Genomic DNA, 23,107 nt, shown 5'->3' with positions numbered 1-23,107 from the left:
GAAATAACAGGACAGTTATAAGCATCTCTGAAATCCAGATGATCCAGGGTTCAAGTTGAATGTTAAACCCTTTAGCATTCTATTTTCTAATTGATAAAATAAACTAATCTCAATTTAACCCTCTCGGAAAAGGTTTTGAAAAGCAATTAAAAAGGAGGAAGGTGGTAAACAATGTAGTTTATCACATACCTACCCACATTTTATTTAACTTTGCCCAACAGAACTATAGCTGTGAAAACAGAGCATTGAGAGTTTAACCTTAGGGATCCCTATGTTCAGTAGTTCAAGTAAACGCGTTTATGTTTTTCTATAGGGACTTAAAATTGTTATTTTGCCTTCTGTACTTATATCTGGTTTTAAGGTAGAATGCATCTTATTTTTTAAAACAGGAATGAATAAAGAACTGAAGACACAGTGTTCAAGACACAATGATTTCTACTGAAAATTCTAGATAGCCTATTGGAATAATTATGATTTACAATTTTTTTCCTTTTTTTTTTTTTTTTGGTACCGGGGATCGAACTCGGGACTTTGTGCTTGCAAGGCAGGCGGCAGAACCACTGAGCTAAATCCCCTGCCCATGGTTTACAGTTATTAACAAGTATTTTGTTAAGTTAGTGCTAGATGTATCATTATAATTACCACATAATGGAATATCACAAATGTGCTTTTCCCAAGATAACTGATATTAATAATGATTTTAAATTTTTATTACAGTTAGAACGAGTAAATCTGTCTGCAGCTCAGACACTGAGAGCCGCTTTCATTAAGGTGAGGTACAAATAATTTATTATAATTATCATGTACATAATCTATAAATTTTAAGTACCATGTGATAGTTGCCAGTTCATTTTCTTTTAGTGATAAATGTTTTAAACATCTTATACCTGTTTCCAGTACACTCTGAAAAGTTTAAAACACTTCTAAAAGGTGAACTGTAACAAATATTGTTTCCTCAGTCTTCATCTTAAACCTCCTAACATACAAGCTGATGATTTAACACTGAAGCACAGTTATATGACTGTAGTAAATCAGTTTTGATCTATGGATGAATTTTGTTATCCAGTTGCTGGCTTTTGCATTTTATTTATTTATTTTTTCTATTTTTGAGACAATCCTTGCTATGCTGTGCTAGCTGACTTGAATTCATGGCATGGAGCAGTTCTTTTGCCTCAGCCTCCCAAAGAGCTGAAACTACAGGTGCATGCTAACAGCTGTAATTCATAGTATTGATTCTTAATTGAGATTAGTGATTATTTTGGAGAAACATAAATTAGCCAATTTTTCATTATTTTTAATTATCACATTTAATTTATTAAATTTCAAATGCTATGTAGGACAGCATGTGTCAAAATGATGAAGATTTTTTAAACTGATTTGAAAAAGCTGAAAACCTTTCCTTGCCAGTCTTTTATATCCATATTTCCAGTTATTGGTTCACAGTAATGACTTTTTTTTTTAATCAAGCTTTACTATCTGTTTTTATTTGGAGAAAACAAGGATTAAAATAGTTTTTCCCAGAATAAAAAGATGCCATTCAGTATTACCTTAAAAGATGATGTTCTGCTTGATTTCCAGTTACCTTTGTTCCCCTTTGAACTGTCTGATGCGCTGCTGGGTCTGCCAGGTTGAGAGTCACTGATCCACCAGAGTGTATGTTTTTACCCTTTTGGATATTTTTCTGTGACACTGGTTTCTTTATAAAGATTGAACACCCAGAGTTCAAGGTTGGGAAAATCTGAAAATGTAGTCTCTGATTTAAATTCAGTTCTATTTGTCTGTCAGAGCCATAGGATAAATTGTAAGTTTTTAAAATTAGAAGCAAGTAGTTTAAACAAGACTTTGCCAGAAGACATTGAGAGTATCCACAAACAATGTTCTCAGGCAGCCTGGGGCCCAAAAGTTAAGTCAGAGGGGTTCCATGAAATTTTTTTTTTTGAAGGTTAACAATGATATTCAACATCTATTTGAAACTGCATGAACTAATATCTTAAAGTAGTGTGCAGTTTCAACATACTAGATTTGTCTGCATTCCTCTAAATGATGTCATATCTATGTGAAACCAGATCTTTGGTGGCCACTGTGATAAAAAGCAAGTACTACCAGAAAACAGTTTCCAGGAGGAAATGAGCCTGGCAAGTCCAATCTAAATCCAGTATTTGAGAAATTGTGCAGTGCCCAGTAGGTACAAATATCCCATTATTAAGTAGCATAGTTCAGAATGAAATAAAATATTTTGCGTTGATTTGTATGTGTATCACCTTTTTAAACTCAGTTGTTAAGGAAAATGTACTTAAGTTATTTGGATCTAGCTATTTAATAGCACTATTAGATGTTTATTTTGGCACTACAGCATACTGTGAACTGAGAGGTTAGGGACCTCGGTGAGACTTTTATAAACTTTCAGTTTTGGCATTTTAGGGCCCTGGACCAACTTGGTGTTGAAAAGTTGTGTGCAGACTTACAGCATTTAACTATTTTAGCAGCTTAATATAATTCGCAGAGATGCTTTTCTGCTGGTATTCTGTGCAAGCATATAGAGAATGCTTCCCTGCTGAGCCCAACATAACTCATTATGTAGGTAGATTTAATGCTTGAGAAAATAAACCTCTGTTACCAAATACTACATTAAGTGTAACTATTTGGCAGTTTACCAAATTAATACTATAACAGCATATCTTAAGCTGTATTTGGACAACTTATAAAGGCAACTCTTTTTGTCTGGTTGGTTGGGGTTTTTTTGTTGTTTTGGGTTTTTTTGTATTTTTTTTAAAGGCAACTTTTTAAAAATAAATTTTATCTTAAATATATCCATGAAAAGAAAAAAAACAAAATAGGTTATTAAGAAACTAAACTCAATTGGATATACCTTATTGTCTTTAATCCTCCGTAAAAATAATTTATTGGAATAGCAGTTGAACAGCAGTTAAAATAATCCCCAAATTGAAATAAATATATATATTTTCTTTTCCCATTTCATTCCACAACCTTTCAGTTTTTGATACCTGAGATCTAATAAAAGCATGTTAAAATGGAAAGAGCAGTAGGAAAAGAAAGCTGTAACTGCAGTGATACAGAGTGGGATTGAAGAGTGGGAAGCTGCCTGTGCTTGACACTTTGGAAGCAAAAAGAGTGCCATCTGGGGCGGGGGGTTTAGCTCAGTGGTTCTACCGCCTGCCTCGCAAGAACAAGGTCCCAAGTTCGATCCCTGGTACCAAAAAAAAAAAGAGTGTCATCTGAGTAGGATCATAAATTGTATTTCTACTTGCTGTTTAATATTAGGGCAAAAAATAAAGGAAGTCATCAGCATACAGATTTAAATTGGCAGGCATCCAAAAGAAAACAAACCTTGAGTATGTTTTGGTTTTGTGCATGTATATAGTACTAGGGATTGACTCAGGGTCTTTGAACTGACTGAGCTTTATCTAACATTTTTAAAAAGTTTTTTACATTTTATTTTGAGGCAGGGTCTCACAAGTTGCCAAGTTACCCAGGCTGATCTCAAACTATTTTTTATTTTCTTGGCATTTTGTTAATTTAAATGCAAAGAACCTGCAAATGCTGGTAAGATGAGATACTGCTTCATCCACAAGGTGAAATATTAGATAAGCTAAAAATTCTCAATGTATGTAAACCAATGAGAACAGTAATTGATTGATTACCAAAATACATGTAATCTTTATTTCTTTGTTGTTAGTTTGATTCCAAGAGAATATAATGGGTAAGAAGTATGAAATACTTGTTCAAATTGGAACTTGTTCAGTTGGAAAATTGGACCATGGATATATTAAAAAGTTACTGTTGCGCAAGTTTCAACAAACATAAGTGAAATGCCTTATGCCATTGCTATAACAAAGGTACCTGCCCATATCACTGGTCTGTCTGAGGCATTCCTAACGAGTTCTCAACAAATAAGCTTTGGCTTTTAAATGCTGGTTCTTTTACTGTATTTCAAAACTGCCATTCTTTTTCTTATAGGCTGAAAAAGAAAATCCAGGTCTCACACAAGACATCATTATGAAAATTTTAGAGAAAAAAAGTGTAGAAGTTAACTTCACAGAGTCTCTTCTTCGTATGGCAGCTGATGATGTAGAAGGTATTATCAGAAAGAGAGCCTTATTTAGTTTGATAATTGTTGGGCAGCACTTGCTTCAAACCATAAGTTGACAAAAAGGTCTTCTTTCTCTCCCTTTCTATACTCGCTCTTCATTTTTCTTATTGTGATGATAGTGGAAACAGTCTGTGTAAGATAGAAAGATAGTTCTTGATCTTTATTTTATATAGTATTTGTTAGATGTGATTTTGTCATGTATTTGTTAATACTGCATGCTTTAATTTATCCCTATTAATGACAAGTTTGGAAAGTTTTGGTTTCACTAAAAGTTAAGCTCCATGGAATGTTTATTTTATTTTGTGACATGTTTGAAAGTTGTGAACATTTTGGTTTTTAACTGCAATACAGTATTTTTCTTTTCTAGCACAGACTTAGAAGAGAAATATAGCAGCCATTCTTTTGTCACCTTTCTCATTTGTTTGTTTTTTAAAAAAAAGTTAGAAATGGGATTCATTTAAAACCAGTAGTCATTTTCCCATATAAAATTTCTCATATTAAGGGGGACAAAATGTAGGTATTTTATCTGATTTCATGAGTTATCAGTCTTGGAAGAAAGCCCTCATTATTTTTTTAGATTTCAGTGCTTGCAGTCTGTTAGGCCATAGTATATTGAGTTGGTAAAGTTGTAGTTCTTCCAAATGTACATTAAACCTGGTGGTAAGCTCATTTTGTTTCTGCCAAGTCTGATTTAACTCCTTTCCAAAACAAAAAAGAGATTCTACTGTTCTGTGATCTTATGTTGGATTTGAAAATTTTAGTAGGTTGTTTGGAGATTTTGATATAATGAACTACAATTATATTCATTGTAGGGGCTTTAAATTATTAAATGAATAAGATTTTATAGTATTTCAGTTTCCAAATTGAAAATGTTTGACTTGTATACTATTTTACTTAGAGAGAACACTGATGTTACTACAGGGCTAAATTGAACTCCAAGTAATTCCTTTTTGAGACCTTGTCTTTTCTAATTATCTAGCTTTTTTCCTCTCATACCACCACTGACCAGCATTGGAAATTCTTAGACTTAAATTTGTCAGGGAATTACGTGATGTGTTTTATTATGTGTTTGTTTTATCAGAGTATATGATTGAACGACCAGAGCCAGAATTCCAGGACCTAAATGAAAAGGCAAGAGCACTTAAACAAATTCTCAGTAAGATCCCAGATGAGATCAATGACAGAGTGAGGTTTCTGCAGACAATCAAGTAAGTGATGTTTTGTTTTAGTTTTTTTCTAAAAAGTACTTCCAAAGAAACCCATTTGTTATAGATGTTTTTATTTTGATATATTAATATTAGATTGAAATAAAACTTGAAATCTTTAAATGCTGCATTTTTATTAATTTCTAAGCTATATCTTTACAGTATAATATTGTTTAGAATGTTTAAAAATAACAATGAAATGTACATAAACAGGAATTTAATATGAGCTACATGACTTTTGGAAAAGTGTCAGATTCAACGGAATAGAGAAATTAGATAAAAATCATAGAGAATGGTAACAAGAGGTAACAAAATTTTTATTAATTTTATTGTTTCATTGCATAAGTTATTAGGATAAGTAATGCACTCATACATATGAATAACATTTTCTAATACTGACCAGAGTCAACCTCCAAATCCTTGGTTTTGAGATACAAGTATGTAAGACTCAGAATATACAAGGGGCTGGGCACAGTGATTCTCAGAAGTGCAGACATGGGCAGAGAAATGTGGGGGAGACACATGCTTGGTCTCTGGATATATGTATCTTTAATGAATGTCACCATTCTCAAAGTTGTTTATTTCTACTTTTCCAGTAATTTAATTTTTTAAATTTGTCTTATTAATTGTATATTTGTTGCTAAGCCATGCTGCATTTCTGTGGAAATCTGACATTTAAAATAATATTTTCAGATTTTTTTTCATATCATTGAAAGAGAAGTTTACAAAATAAATGTCATGTAAATAATTGCAATCACAGATAGACCCTGGTAAATTCTAAGCACTGTATTAAGCAATTTACATATGTTAACTTACTGGATCAACTCGAACAAATGGAGAAATTGAGGTACCCGTCATAATATTGCCAAGGTTACAGAGAAATTTGAACACCAGCACTCTGATGGAGAGTCTTCCCACTGCTTTCCATGGATTCTTAATGTTTTTCTAATCTTGTGATTGAAAAATTTCCACTATTTGAGAGAAGCATGTTATGTAGGACATCTTATGTAGAATACCAGTATGTAAGAGACATAACAGGATTTATGATTGAAGCTGGGGTAGAAGTTAGGCCCAGAGCCTTCTTCCTGTTACTTTAACACCTTTTTCCTCCAGGGAGAGTCCCTGAGGCATCTCTGCTAAACCCTATTATTCCAGAGAGATATAACTTGAAAACCACATTATTAACACTGACATTCTTAACTTTAAAGATTAAGGATCTTGTCCATTGTCGTTGATAGAGGCTGTATTAGGGCTTTGCTTCCTTCTTCAGGAGGAATAATAAGTAATACTTCCCTTCTGCTTTCTGTAGGGTACTTAGCACAAATGAATGAAGAGTAATGGCAAGGGAAATTTGTTTGCAGTGGAAATGTATTTCCTAACTTTAATGTATGTTACTTCTGAGACTAAAACTCAACCATGTATGAATAGCTTGGATGGCTAAGGTATAATTTGTATCACTGTGATATATACTGGGTACATTTTGATAAATGTTACCACTGTTAATTGTTTCTCAAATGAGTAGATAAAATTGCACCAAAGTAGAAAAATGCCTCGTCCTTCCGATATGACATGTTGGTACTATTTTTCTTTAAAAATCCTCTTTCATATTTTAATTATCTTCCAATAATAAAATTAATTTCATGTGTCATATCTCAGAAACCTACTACACCAAGCATTAAAGGTGATGCTATAGGTTGTATTATTAGGATCACATTCACCTGAGTTTATTTAAGGTCAATAGTTTTCATGATGGTTTAGGAATGGCTTTACCAGTATTGTCTACTTTAGACCAAACAAAACATACACTATAGAGATTTCCTCCTGTAGATTATGTTTTATATATATATATAAACATATATAATCATACAGAATTGTGTGACATGATTAGTAGTTCTAATTTTCCACAAAGTTTTTTGATGTCTCTTTACTTTTTATCTGATGCCTGTTGACTTTCAGTGTGTGTTTTCCAAAAGTCCCCCTACAAAATTAACTGCAAACTGCTCAATTCCTTCTTATTCCACTCATATTACCTGTCCCTTATCTCAGAATCATCTACTCCATTTGCATAATTACAGGATGCTTATTTTATCCCCTTTATTTGTTTGTTTCAAGTCTTTATTCATTTTTTGTTTTTGTTTTTGCTGGTATTTTCTCTTATAGGAAATAAACTCTCAGGTAATTACTAATAAGCTTCCCTAGTGCAAACCGTAGTGCTATAAATGAAAATGCTTTTCTATGTACAGTGGATAACAGAATTTGTATAAATATTTCAGATTGTTCTTACAGCACATTTTTTAACAGTTTGGTAGAAAAAGCTTATCTGTGTACAGTGGATAACAGAATTTGTACAAATATTTCAGATTGTTCTTACAGCACATTTTTTAACAGTTTGGTAGGTAATTCTAGCCTAAAGTCCAAACAGAAGGCCAGGATTAGGTATGGAGAGGCTTGGTCAGTGGAGTTCTTTATAAAATCTCTGATCTGATAAGGGATCAAATCTTAGCTCCTGGTTTTCAAATAACAGTAGTGGTTTTCACATGTGGCTCATCAGCACAATCACTTGGGAAGGTTTCTTTCTTGTTTTTTTGGTTTCTTCCCTCCCCTCTTAAAAATTACAGACAGATTCCCAATTATTAGGAGCAAATCGAGTAGGATCTAGCAAGTTCTCTTCGCCCTTCCCTTTGTTTTCCTCCCTCAATGAGTTAAGCAACTGATTTCAGAACTGCTTTTTTTGATCTGTAGAATCCAGCTTTTATCATTCCAGATAGGTAGATAGATAGCATAATCATCTTGTTGATTACCCCCTCAAAGCACATTTTTATAATCCCTTCCCCTTTTTTTGCAAAATGTTAACTACAGTGTTAGACTGTATGTAAATACCTGTGTGATCAGTGTGTAATATGCTCCGTTCTATTCCATTTTAGATAGCTCCATTCTGTGTTTGGTGAACCTCTTATATTCATAGATAAAACATAAATTTTTAATTGTAGTTTCTATCAGACCATTTTATTAGTGATGGATTTATGTTCATAACAGCAGTACATGAGAATTTACTTAAAAATGAAAGGAGCAGTTATGTAACTCAATACTGCTATTGCTAAAGTGGAAGCAAAAAATAAACGAACAGGTGGCATTTCCATGTAAAATTCATTGTCCTACTTGAATAGATACTGTTTTGCTATTTCAGCCTAATACCAATTTTTTCTCGTACAGGAGGTAAATGAGGTAAATAAGTAAGTACTTAACAAAATGTTATTTCTACTTTAGACTAAAATACTTTTGTTTACAATAATTTGAAAATCCTATAGGCCTGCCTGTAATTCTTTCAGTTTGCACATGCTTATTTACTGAAAACCATGCTGGTAAATACAGGAACCTGGATACTGAACTTTTTTATTGTTGTTGTTTGTTTGTTTCCTTTTTCTCTAAAGATTAAAACTGAAATGTTCAGGTATGAAATAACTTAAGTTTGACATTTGCCATTAAAAAAACAGCAATGAAGGCTTATGTTTCAGATCCTGTAGATTTAAGTTTGTTGATTTATATATTCATTTTTGTGTTATACTTGAACAGCAGAAGTTTTTATAATGACTGAATTAAAACAAGATCTTCTTTAGAGAATGGAAGACTGTTCAAGAATGAGAATTACATAAAGTTTAGTTGGACAGGAACAAAAATGCTACGAAGTTAGAATGGGAATTTGAGAAGAGCATTGATAAGTAAGACAAGAATTGTTAAAAAGACAAGAATAGTTTAAAATGCACCAGTGTGTGGATAGGAAGGATAATCAATTCAAATGAAAATTATTGATTTATTCTGTCTTTTTAGAAAGGAGAAGGTGTTGATGCGTATATAGTTAAAGAATGATTGCTGCAAAGGCTAAGGTAGAAGAACGTTCAGATATTGTCTCTCCTGACACTTTAAATATATTTTGCAAAGGAAATAGCAAAGGTTTTAAGGAAGTAGATACTCAGTTGCTAGATAGAAAGTAATGTGTCTAAGAGAAAGGGGGAGGAATATTTCCTCACATCTCTGGAGGAAATATTTCAAGCTTCAAAACTGATAGGTATATAGCATCAGTTAATGCAGAAATGAGTTACATGTAATGTAAAATTTTGTAATACTGTTCATGAAATAATCAAAGTGGAGAATATGGTAGCTTGAATTCATTAAGTAACGCTGAATGAAGGGCTGTTTATTTAGGAAAGTTGGTGTTAATTGGGAATATTCAGTCAACAGTGCAAGAGAATTGGATTACAGAATTGTACAGGCTACAACTCCCACTCCCACCAGCTAACCAAATATGTTGGCTCTTGGCAAAGTGTACATGTGGTGAGCAAGAGCATACTGTGATTAATAATTCTACGAACTTACACATATGCACACACTTCTTTTAAATGTAGCTGATTTTAAAGGTTCTTTCTTTCCTTTCCTAATAGGGATATAGCTAGTGCAATAAAAGAACTTCTTGATACAGTGAATAATGTCTTCAAGAAATACCAATACCAGAATCGCAGGGTAAGTTTTGTAGAAACTTTGCTTGTTGCTACCCTAAATATTGGTTCCCATTTAGTTGTTGTATTGAATTAAACATGAACAGTTTGATTATTGGAAATTATGTCATTAACCATTCAGTTTATCCTTGAATTTTAATATGGTGTTACATGTGTTTAAGGTAAATACTTTTAAAAATACTTATTTATAATATAAAGTCTTTCCTCTGACCTTCAGTTTTTGACTATTTCTTGTATTTAGTATTTTTCTTACTTTTCATAACTATAGGCACTTGAACACCAAAAGAAAGAATTTGTAAAGTACTCCAAAAGTTTCAGTGATACTCTGAAAACGTATTTTAAAGATGGCAAGTAAGTGCTATACCTTATCCTTTTCTTTGAAAATTTAATATATTCTGTGGTTTTATACAATATTAAAGCCATTGAAATTAAGCCCTTTTACTATATTGCTAACACTCAAGGCACCTGGTAACAAATGTGCACTGTGAGAAAATGAGTGGCTACTAATTCCAGCCATAACTCTAGTCTAGTGCAACTACCGTCAGACTTTCTGAAAAGCGACAGGTAGTGTATATTTCTGATTTAGAGGCAACTGCTGTGGCAACTCTGTACTGTATCTCATGTAGCACAAAAGCAGCTATAGACAGTATGGAAACTAGTGGATACACCTGTGTTCTAATAAAAGTTTATAGATACTGAAATTGAACTGTATATAATTTACATCTATCACATAATACCGTATCAATTTAAAAAAATTTACAAATGTAACAGCATTCTTAACTTCCCGACCTACTTTACCAAACCATGAAGCAGTAGTTCTCAAACTTGAGTAGCATCTGATTCAGTAGATCTAGTGTGGTACCTAAGAATTTGCATTTCTAAACGTTCTCCTGGCAATACTGAAGCTGTGCAAGTCTGTTGAGAACTAGTGCACTAGAATTGAAACAGTACTTCTCAATCCTGTCTGCATGTTAGACTCACTTGTGGTCAGTGTTTAAAAATTGCTAAGGCTCCACTTAGCAATTAGAGATTCTGATTCATTTGTCCTGAAATGAGACCAGGATCAGAAGGTTTATACAGTTGACTTTAAAGGGCTGCAAGGATTGTGATCCATGGAGGGTTAAATTGGCTTTCATAGCATCATTCTATTTAAATAAGAGTATACTAAAAATGTAAATTGGACAGTATTAAGTTTAGATACTGTTAGTTGTAGAGCACTATAGAAAACCTGTCAGTTTTATGTGCTTTACATACATAATCAACAGAAACATTAAATTTAAACTGATGCAGAGGCCAGGACTTCTGCTATACTCTGTCATGTAGGTAGTTCTTTGTAGTTAAAGAAGAAGGCTTAGAAATTTTGTGGACAAGACTATTTTTCTAAAATTCAATTTCAGGATCTCTAATCCTTTATTAAAACATAGCTACCTCCACTGGTTCCCATGCTATGTACTGCTGCTTTTCGCTACACCAGGTGTAAGAGGGGCAGTTGTCTCTAAATCTCTGCCTTTGATCAAACATTTTTATTACAGTTCAAAGATCCCTGTGTGTGTGTGTATATGTGTGTGTGTCTATGTATGTGTATATATATATATATATATATATATAAAATCTCATTACAATGTTTCCAAATACTAGTACATTAGAATTCTAATTTTCAGTCAGTTTTAGCAATAACAGTTCAAACTGATTGAAATGTTTATATTATGAATTAGATGATTGAGCTATATTATATTCTGTATCACTATGAATCTTGATGACTTAGTTTAATAAGTTAGCATTTATCTGAAAGTAAATGTTATCTGTTTTTCTTTAGTCTTCTCTGCTGAGCCCCAATAGCAAAGAACATAAATAATTTACATGATGGCATCATTATTTCTGATTCTAATTAATTAAAAACTATTGTACATAAGTGCATTGAATTTAGAGCCTACTTTTGAGTAATCTAAAATTACTTACTGTGCATCTGGATTAGTCACACTTACTATTTCTTTTTTTCCATTTACCAGCTTCTTTAAATTCCAGTTTTTATGTTTACAGAATATGCTATGAGTTTTGTACGTTTCCTGAAAATGAAAAATTACAAGCCTGATCTTTAAGCTCTCTTTAAGTAGGTAGATCAGTTTACATTGACCCATTTAATCTATCCCTGGTCCCTCTTTCCACGTCCAGGGTAAAAGTATAAGCTGCAGCTATGATATTAAAAAACTACTAAGGCCCCGCAGTGGGAGTAAGACATCTACTCCATGCTCTAGTCATATGAAGGTGGTGTGGGCCATTAGGAGACTCTGGTAGAGCAGAAAGCAGTTTTTAAAACATTTTTGTATATTGTCAGATGCCATGTATTGAAACTACAATATATGGAACTTTTATTTCAAAAAAATACTTTTTTCATTAAGTTTATTGGTACATTTTAGGTATACAATACTATTTCAAAAATATATTAATTGTAAAAGTAATTTAGAATTGTCACCCTTTTTTTGAAAGAAAGTAAGAGAGATTGGAAGGACCAGATTAAAGGTAACTTCTGTTTAAGTGTTTATTATGCTCATTGATATATAGATCTTGAGATTGAGTATAATACCTAGTTTGATTTTGTTGGTTTTGTGAAACCACAGCTGGAGATCACATCTGAATCCTCCCTTTAGCTAGTTATTTGCTTGACCTGTAAATGAACTCTGGTTGTTTGAGGTCCCACTTGGCACCCCTCCGACTCCTTATTGTTAGCCAGAACCACCAGGGGGCAGTAATTCCTATACTGCTGTTTGAAATGCTGCAAGACCGTTAAATCCCAAACTGGAATGAAAATTGTAATACTACTCAGTGCTAACTGTTTTTCCTAAATTGATTTCATTGCTATTATTGATATTTGAAATAAAGTAAAATATTTTAAGAGTGAATTTTTTTGAATGAAAGTAATGCTTTTTTTTTCTTCTTTTAAACAGGGCAATAAATGTGTTCATAAGTGCCAACCGACTAATTCATCAAACCAACTTGATACTTCAGACCTTCAAAACTGTGGCCTGAAAGTTGTATATGTTAAAAGATGTACTTCTCAGTGGCAGTATTAAACTGCCTTTTTCTGTAAATTTTAAAGTTTGACTGTATAAATTATCAGTCCCTCCTGAAGGGATCTAATCCAGGATGTTGAATGGGATTATTGCCATCTTACACCATATTTTTGTAAAATGTAGCTTAATCATAATCTCACACTGAAGATTTTGCATCACTTTTGCTATTATCATTCTTTTAAGAATTATAAGCCAAAAGAATTTACGCCTTAATGTGTCATTATATAACATTCCTTAAAAGAATTGTAAATATTGGTGTTTGTTTCTGACATTTTAACTTGAAAGCGATATGCTGCAAGATAATGTATTTAACAATATTTGGTGGCAAATATTCAATAAATAGTTTACATCTGTTAAACATTTCTTTACTTGAAAAAGATGCATATATATATGTGTGTGTATATATATATATGATCAGAAGACCAAGACAACTTGGTATAATGTCTAAAGAACTTCTAATGGGAGCTTATTAGCAATTTATCAAATAATAAAGCAACAAGAATTTCTATTTTTTGTCCTTAATCACTTTGGAGAAAAAGTAGTCAATGAAAATATTTTTGTTAGTTATTACATAAAAGGTACTGAATATTTTTCCATTACTTCTAGTCTATTTTAAAAGACTTCTGAGAAAGAGATGGCAATTCATAGTATCTTCCCACTATAATGCCACTTTTTGAACTATGTGACATTATAGATTTTACTCTTAAGAAATTATTCTGGTATACTGAGCCCTAATATGCTTTGCACATTTTCCCCCCAAATAGCCACAATTAATAGTAATTTAAAGCTATACCAATAGTTGGTTTGAAATTGTCATGAGTGTTAATATTATATACACTCTTTCAATATGTATAATTTTGTTTCACGATAGAGAAGTTTTAAGGAAATTATGTATCAAGTATTCATGTGAAGTGGTTTCATTTTTGAATTATAAAATAAAGGAAAAAATCAGAATTTGTTATCTTTTATAAAGATTTTAAATATTAAACTAAATTTCTCTTAATGTAATGTACCATAATGCAGTTTAGTTTTTTCTCCATTTTTCCTAATGAACGTTTAAAGAATTACTATAAAAGGTAAATGATCTTGTTGACTGTAGATAAGAAATATGTGGAAAGAAACAACAATCCAAAAGATAATTGGTTCGTAGCTGATGAACGTTTTACTTTATTTTTCTTCAAGGACATATGGGCAGTAAAATATAAAATTGGTCATCTTTACCATTATTTTTGTTTTGTTTTTTGTTTGTTTTTGTTTTTGTTTTGTTTTTGGCACGGGGAATCGAACTTGGGACCTTGTACTTGTGAGGCAGGCGCGGAACCACTGAGCCAAATCCCAGGCCCTACCATTATTTTTTATATAAACTGTCATTCACTCTTGGACAGGAATGCGTGATAATTTGCAGAATAGGTGTGAGTATATGAAGAAAGAAGAGAGTGTTTTATTTGGAGCAGGCTTTTCTAACATAAACCAAATCCACCTTCCTCTTTTCTTTATTTTTACTCTCCTCAGCAGAACTTGCCCATTACCAGGTAGCCTGAACTCACTTTTTTTGGAAACCTGCTTGCTCTTTTCATTCTATTTATTATCACTCATTTCTGTTTTCATGAAATACCCCTCCAGAAAAGAAGCATATTCTCAGAGTCTTTCATTTACTTTCGTAATTCTAGAAAAGCTAAGTTTGTTCAGTAAGGAAGGAACCAGTGTGACTCTAGTCATATCTCGAGAGAACACAAAGTTGACTTCAGAAGAATGGGAGACAAGGAGACGCATTTGTTGATTACCCTTTCTGTGTCACACACACTTCTAGATACATTTATTTAATTTATTTTCTTAAAAGTTCTGTGACAATTATTTACACAGCTGGTAACTGCTGGGGTTAGCTTGAATTCATTTGTCTCTGTCCTCTCCACTGTACTTTCTCTACTGCCAAAAATACACCATTTAGAATTCTATTTCCTGATTACCAAACTCCTTTATAGTTCACCAGAAAGGGAGAAAAATTAAGACGAATGTGATTTTTTCATAAAATGAATTTCTTTTAAGATTATTACTGTTTTCAGTGTTTAAAATGCCTCCTCCCCAATCCTTTGAAAGAAAACAATACATGATAATTGTGTGGTTTTGTTTAAATTATATAACCTTATTAGACAAAACGTGAGAGTGGCAAGCCAATAGGTCCTTTTTAATTTTTTCAACTTTCATATGGAAATAATTTCAAGTTTAGAGAAATTTTGCAGGAATGAAAGTAGTACAAAGAACATTCATATACTTTTTACCCATATTAACTGTTGTTAACTGTTTACTTTCTTACTTTTGTCATTTGCTTGTTTTCCCCAACTTAGGTCTCACCAACTCTGGATCATTTTTGTGGCCACTTTTGTCTTACATAGGATTAACATGTTTTAAAAGTACAACCATCTTTCTCTTCCCTCCCATTTTTTAATAGAATGTTCCTCAATTTGGGCTTCCTCATGATTAGATTCAAGTTACATATTCTTGGTTCAAATACTACACTGGTGGCTGTGTCCTCAAAAGTGTGACATCTAGGAGCATACAATATCCATTTTCTCACTGATAATTTTGGTCACCTGGTAATGATGGAGTTCTATTTTTCTAACATACAGTTACCATTTTTTACCTTCTAACTAATAAGCTGTCTCTGGGACTCCTAAGTCCCCAATAATAATCTTTCCTTCAGGATTAAAATCCACTCCTGATTCTTCAGTCTGTACTTTGACAGTAGCTATGTGGTGATTTCCCAATCCCAGCATTTCTTCCTCATGTACCAGTTGTCACTCAACATTCTACTCCAAGCAGGATCCCTCCTTTATCCCCCTCCATCCATCCATTTATCCATCTGTGTATCCTCTTAAATTTTATATATGGTGGGCTGGGGATTTAGCTCAGTGGTTTCGCCGCCTGCTGTGTAAGCGCAAGGACCCAAGTTCGATCCCCGGTACCAAAAAAAAAAGATTTATATATGGTATTGTTATAGACTCCTTGTTTCTTATATCCCTTTTCAGTGCTTTATACCTCATTAATGAACTTAGCACTCAAATTGTCATGGCAGTTTGGCAATAGATACTTCTTCAATCTGTGTGGAATCAGCAATTTCTTCAAAGAATCATAGTGTGTAGGGTATTGGATGCCTAGATCTGGATCCTAGGTGTTTTTATTGCTACTGTCTGCTTCTAGGCCATTCAGTAGACAACTGGGAAATGTCATGTATATACATACATTCACAGATGTGCATGTACAGACACATATTTTGTACATGCACATATTTTTGATGATTTAGCAATCACACCAACACCACCAAATCTGATTCAATCATCCTCACAGGGTTCTTCTTTGCCGTCTCCATTTTCTGTTTCAATATTTCTTCCTCAAATTCCTGGCTTCAATTTATTCAATTGCTCAATCCTATAATATATCAAAAACAGGTTTAGAATTGCTTTTGCCCTATCTATAAAAAAACAAGACTTACATGTGGTTTCCTCCCTTCCTGTATGCTGCCTGAAGCTGAGGGTACTTACTGCATTATGTTTTCATAAATTATTCTGATTCTTTAATTTTTACTTTGGTGTGGTATTTATTGAAATATAGTTGGGTTAATTTTTAAAGTGTGCCTACAGATTTAAGATCCTCCCCATAACCCCATAACATTCTTGTTTAGATATTTAAATTATGTAGCACCTTACATGTTTGTAGAAGTCAGAATTGTATCCAAAAAAGTAGAACTTTCATATACCCTTTCTGCCCCATTCTCTACCCATTGAAGGTATCAGTCTTCACAGTTCTTAGGGTGTTTCCCCTGTTTGAAGGAAAACAAGCCTGTGTTTTCCTTTTGCTTCTTCCATAGTACATATGTGGGATACCAACTATCTCAGTTTTCTCAAGAGGACTGAGACAAAACTTGCAGAGCTAAAACTGGGAAAATGAGGGAAACTGACATGGTTAGTCTCTGTATTAAATGGTCACTGTATCATTTTCTGTTGCTTACAATACTGCAGATTGGGTCAATTATGAACATGAGATTTTTGGCTCACAGTTTTTGTCCAAGGTTGAGGGGCTGCATCTGACTGGTGGCCTGCTTCCTGTCAAGGTCCCAAAGTAGTACAGTACCTCACATGACAGGAGACTTTGGAGTACATGCCTAGAAGTGGTGTATTGCTGGGTTGTATGGTAAAATTCTATGTAACTTTAAAAAACTGCCAGACTATACCATTACATCCTTGCCTGCAAGGTTAGAGTGTTCTCCATTTCCTCACAGCCTCATGGTTTGTTACTAACTTATTATAGATGTTGTTATAGAGATTCTAGTAAGTGTGAAATGGTTTTAATTTTCATTTTTTGATGACAGTGATATTAAAATCTTTGCATGCGCTTATCTACTTAATATACATGCTTTCATGCATTTTTCATTTTTCACTTAACATTTTCAGAAATCACTGTGTAAGTTAATAGAGACTGTTCTCGATGAGTTTTTAAAAATAATACTCCACAGTGCAACATAGTTTATCTGATCCATCAACTATACAAGAGTAGGTAGTATTTAATATATTGTAAACATACAAATACAGTGAATGACTACACAAGCATGTGCACACACACAGACACATTTGTTACAGGTGTATCTTCTGAATAGATTCCTAGAAGTGAGGTTACTGAATCTAAGGATATGAACATACATAATTTTACGGGATGTTACCAGTATTCTTTACATGAAGGTTATAGCGTTTCACTTTCCATCAACAGTGTAAAAGGTCATTTCCTTACAGGTTTACTGACAATGAATCATAAAGCATTTTAATTTTTCCCAATGTGCTAGGTGAGAAATGGTATCTCATGGTAACTTTAATTTGTATTTTACTTTTTACAAGTGAAATTAATACTTATAAATTAGTATTTTTATTCTTTTATACTAGGAATTGAAATCAAGGCTTTTGCACTGAGCTATGTCTCAACCCTTTTTACTTTGAGACAGAGTCTCCTTCCATTGCTAATTTACCCAGGTTGGGCTTGAACTTGCCATCCTGCTTCAGTCTCCCATAATTCCGGGATTCTAGGCATGTGCCCTGAAAGAACAGTTTTGGTATCTATGACCTTGACTTACATTTATTTTTTTCTATTTTTTTTTTTTTTTTTTGGTACCAGGGATCGATCGAACTTGGGTCCTTGTGCTTGCAAGGCAGGCGGCGGAACCACTGAGCTAAATCCCCAGCCAGAATTTTTGGGGTTTTGTTTTTGGTACCGGGGATTGAACTCGGGTCCTTACGCTTGTGTAGCAGGCAGTGAAACCACTGAGCTAAATCCCTGGCCCCCTCTATGCTTATTTTTATCAACTCGTGATTTTTATGAACCCTTAATGATTTTTTTTTTGTTGAGTAGTTCTTGATAACTTTATTTCTTCTATAAAAATTGATTTCTTTAACTTTCTTTTTCTACTATGCATGGGTCAGTTTGTTACATTAGTTTTTGTTTTGTTTTGTTTTTTCTTGGTACCAGGGATCGAACTCGACCTTGCACTTGCCAGGCAGGCGTGGCACCATTGAACTAAATCCCCAGCCCTACATTTTTTTTTTTAAAGAAACTATCTCCCATTTTAAAATTACATCAAAGTAATTGTATGTTTTAAATTTTTCTGTGTTGATAGTATTTCTTATTATTTCTTACTCTGTATATTTGCACTTGTTTTCTTTACTCAAACAACAAATCACTTGTTTTGAGTTTTCCAGGATTTTACTCATTAATTTGACTTACCGGTTTTCTTTTCTCTATTTCCTAAACCCTACTCTTGTTATTTTCTTCCTTGGACTTTATTTTTTTTAAATTTTTCTTCTAATTCTTTCAGTTGTAATTTCATTCTTTTAAGTTGAAACAATTGTTAGTGCTATGAAATTTTCTTTACTGTTTAAAAGGTCTCCGGTTGATATTATTATTGTTATTTTTTAGAAAGTCTATAATTTCTGTTGTATTTTCTATTTTGCCTAAAAGTTAAATAGAATATATTTATTTTCCACATGGAAGGACCTTTGTATTTAATTTTTAATTTGTTTTTTATTTCTAGTACTTCATGTTTCCTGCTGCTGATTTCTTTATGCCCTAATGTATGATCAATTTTTTTTTTCACAAATGTAAATGTTTCATGAATTTGCTTCACAAATGTGAATGTTTCACAAATGTGAGTATTTCGTGAATACTTGTGATGATTGTATATTCTCTATTATTGGGATATGGTATTCAGTATATATCAAAAATTCTATTATGTTGTTTTAGATATTCTTATTTTTTTGTTCATTTAATATGCCTTGCACTTATGTTAAAATTATTTAGCAGTATGTTTATATTTCTCCTTAGATCTCTTCTAGTTTTTGTTCTATATAGATGGCTGCTATGTTATTTGTTTTATAGATACGTTTTACATCCTAAATGTGAAATGTAAATTTTGACGTTATAAAGTGTCTTTGTCATGTTTAATGATTTTTGAAATTTGACTTTTGACCTTGAGTTAAACTCATTTACATTTATTTCTATGGCTGTTATGTTTGGGCTTAATTCTTGTATATTAGTTATAATTTCTGTGTCTATTATGTTATAGTTACTATATATCTTTGTCTTTTTTGTTTTTTAAAACATTTGTTTTGAGGGAGATTTTATATTTTTTCTTCATAGGTACTTTGTATTAATATTTTACGATATTTCCCTTCTATCCTTAAACTTTTACATCTATATTCCAGTTTTTTTAAATGTATTGACATATTTGCAATACTAGGAATTGGATCCAGAATCTTCACACTGAGTTACATCCCCAGTCTTTTTTTTGAGACAGTCTTGCTAGTTCGCTAAATTGGCTAAACTGAGGTCAAACTTGGAATTTTCCTGCCTTAGCCTCATAGAAGACTGGGATTACAGGCATGTGCCACCACACTCAACTTCTGAATATCAGTTTTAAAACATTTCCTTTGACTTCTAGTACCTAAGTGACAGTTGATGTTCCTATTCTACCTTTCCCTTTTTTTTCCTCTCTTCTTTATTGCATTTTTCCTACTATATCAAAACATAAAATTCTACCTATTTTATACTTCTAACAATATTTGCATCATTATCTGTCTAATTTCCCCAGTTAATTACAGGAAATGCTCACTGTTACATTGTTAACCAAATTCAGTCATCCGTTGGTTAAAGTACATTAGTAGATTCTTCAGCAAGGGTATATCTGAAACATCCTCTGGGTTTTTACATATTCAACATTTTTCTATAGTTTTGATATTTGAAGGGCATTTTGATTGTTTATGATGTCCTGGTTTCCTAAAAAGTTTGTTGAAATGTGATCTCTTTGATGCCTTGCCCTGTATATCATTTTTGATAAGTCTGTTATCTGTTTAATTCTCTTGCCTTTAAATTTTCATCCTTTTGCTTAGAAACCTTGCAGGCTTTTCTTTAATTTTAGAATTTATTAGTTTTATTAGAATGTATCAAAGTGGATTATTCCAGGTCCTTTTTCTTTGTGCCAAGTGGACATTTTCCATGTATAGATTGAAGTCTTCTATTTCTGGAAAATTTTCGTAGATTACAGTTTTAAATATTCGTTTTGTTCCATTGTTTTTTGTCCTTCCAAGCCATCAAGTGAACATATGTTGGAACTCCTTTGCCTATCTTCCAATTGAACCACACTTTCTGTGAACTCCTTTATTTTATTTCATTTCTTTTACTCCTTTATTTTATTTCTGGTTTTCCTGCTCTGCAAAATTCTTAATTAAATTTTTAGCCAAATCTGTTCTCCTCTGTCCTTGGAATTTAATCTGTGTTTCTGGTATAATTTGTTTTTCTATTTCTTTCTTACGATCAACTTTTATTTCTTCCTACATATGTATATTTTTCTTCTTAATACTTTTACTTATGATTTAGTCTAGCTTTTTAAAATACCATATACTTGTTTGAAGATAATAAATTTAGATGGAATGTGCTGTACGGTTTCTTTCGCTGTTTGTTTTGCTTTGCATAGAGGAAGATTTTTGTCAGCAGAAATGAATTGTGTTGATGTTAATGACAGGAAGATCAGCATTTCTCCAACTCTTTTTTATATGCCCAGATGCTTACATTTTCCTTTATCTATATATTTATTTTTTAATTCTTTTAACTGCTTCATTTTCTAGAAGTGGTGCCTCACATTAACTGCTACATCCATTCCAGCCTCTTCTTATGTAGGTAGTTTTGTGGCCTGCCAAGTATCCATGTATGTTTAGAATTTTGGCCTCTAATGTTGCACCTTTTCTTTCTAAGCAAAATTTTACTTTTGCTCTAAGTCCATAGGTACTTTGTACTCCTTTTCACAGACTGTGTTAAATCTCTCCTTACCTCCTCCTGCAGTCACAGATTTGTAGCAATTAGGGAGCAGTGGGAGCTCTTTTGGGATTTTCTTCCATTTACAAGGCAATTTGAAGGTTTCAGTATTTGCCTCCCAGTAGTACTGAAGGCATATGTCACTAAGGTTAAATTTAATGTCCATGTTGATGTATCACTTTATTTAGAAGAATATCAAAGAAATTTGAACTTAGCCAACATTGTTCTCCAAACCTAGAAATTCTATTTTCAATTTTAAAAATAATTTTTCAGGGTGTTAAAGCCAAAATTTCTGAAAAGTGCCTTTAAAAGACTGAGGTAGAGAAAAATCATAACCTTGTGTTGTCCTTTGAGAGGAAAGATTTAGTAAAAGCTCGTACCTAAAGTCCAGTGATTGTTTCCATCGCCAGATCAACTATGCAAACCAACTATGATAAGTTATATAATAGTGCACATTTTGAGTAAAACTCAGTTTTACTAATGATCACTAAACCCACTATTTGTCTTCTTGGATTGGTAAAACAAAATACAATAGAGTGGAACCTTAAACAACAAAAATTTATTTTCTCACAGTTGTAACTGTTGGAAGTCTGAGATCAGAGTGTTAACATGGTAGGGTGCTGGTCAGGGCCCTTTTCTGGCTTACAGCCAGCCATTTTCTCACTGTTTTCCCATCATAGAAAAAGAAAAAGATACATATAGAGAAAGTATTTGGCAGCTTCTATTACTGTTACAAACATCTGAGATAATCAACATAAAAATGGAAAAAGTTTGTTTTGACTCAATTTCAAAGGTTTCAGTCCATGACCCTGCAGATTTGGGCCTGTGGAAGAACATGAGTGGTGGAGCAAAGCCAGTCATCTCATGGCTAGCAAGCAAAAGAGAAAAAGTGGATCTCACAACCACCTTAAAGTCACATTCCCAATGGCTGAAGATCTCCCAATAGGCCCCACTTCTTAAGGGAGGCCCCACCATCTCCTCATACATAGTGTCACCTTGTGACCAATGTGACCAAGCCTTTGCACATGGGCCTTTTAGAGACATCCTAGATTTAAACTATAGAAGGGAAAGGGGCATTCTGATATCCTCCAGTATCCCTTCTCCTAAGAGTATTAATGCTGTCATGAAAGTCACATCCTCCTGACCTTGAAATCTAATTGCCTCTTCAGCTTCCATCCAGCATTCTGCATGTTTGGGCTTCAACATACAAATTTTAGGTGATACGATTCAGTTAAAATCATCAGAAGTATAGAACTCAGGATTATTATGAGGGAAGTAAAGTATCAGTGGCTCAAAAGAATAATATTATTTAAAAGAACAAAAATGTATAATTGATAATGTTAGGTAATTATCATGTGCACAAATGGAGACCAGTCCACAGGGAAGAAAGATTCAAAGAATTTCTGTAGAGCAGGGATAACACTACACACACACACATATACAGACACAAAACAGCAAACAAATGATCATGTACTAAGCTTCAGTTAATCCTGAGAATGCACCAGAAAACAAAACAGCAACTCAGATATAAGGATATAGAATCTTCATTTTCTCAAATGTTATACTTTCCCAGAAGGCTATTTGTAAATGAGAGATGCAATGTACATTTTATTTCCATAATGCCTGTCAGTGTATGGGATCACTATCCTGCCTCTTATTAGCTGTATGTTCTTATATAAATCATAAATGCCTGTGCTTCAGTTTCATCTATAAAACTTGGGGGCACACCTTCACACCAAAATATTAGTCCCTTTTATTTCCTCCACTCTGTTTTACTGAGATGATCCTCACCGTATTTTGTCTTTTGTTCCCTTTCTAACATCCCCTCCTGTATAGAAGATGGCATGGAGGCTAGAG

General features: G+C 33.1%; 1 protein-coding gene across 4 annotated transcripts in view; it reads left to right on the top strand.

The window, feature by feature from the left end:
- Nucleotides 1–14,127, top strand: part of Pdcd10 (programmed cell death 10) — a 42,671-nt gene extending 28,544 nt beyond the window's left edge. For all 4 annotated transcript variants that reach the window (XM_004834552.4, XM_004834553.4, XM_087186486.1 and 1 more), the window contains 6 exons: nucleotides 718–771; nucleotides 3,979–4,096; nucleotides 5,193–5,319; nucleotides 9,756–9,834; nucleotides 10,099–10,181; nucleotides 12,776–14,127. In XM_004834552.4, the coding sequence (XP_004834609.1) occupies nucleotides 718–771; nucleotides 3,979–4,096; nucleotides 5,193–5,319; nucleotides 9,756–9,834; nucleotides 10,099–10,181; nucleotides 12,776–12,857 (543 nt within the window). In that variant the 3' untranslated portion in view covers nucleotides 12,858–14,127. The remainder of the gene's footprint in view (nucleotides 1–717; nucleotides 772–3,978; nucleotides 4,097–5,192; nucleotides 5,320–9,755; nucleotides 9,835–10,098; nucleotides 10,182–12,775) is intronic.
- The last annotated feature ends 8,980 nt before the right edge of the window (nucleotides 14,128–23,107 follow it).

This window comes from Heterocephalus glaber, unplaced genomic scaffold (genome assembly GCF_053883595.1).
Source record: "Heterocephalus glaber isolate CG9 unplaced genomic scaffold, H.glaber_assembly_v1.0 deba00001504, whole genome shotgun sequence".
Lineage (NCBI taxonomy): Eukaryota > Metazoa > Chordata > Mammalia > Rodentia > Bathyergidae > Heterocephalus > Heterocephalus glaber.
This window is presented reverse-complemented; position numbering and strand designations above follow the sequence as displayed.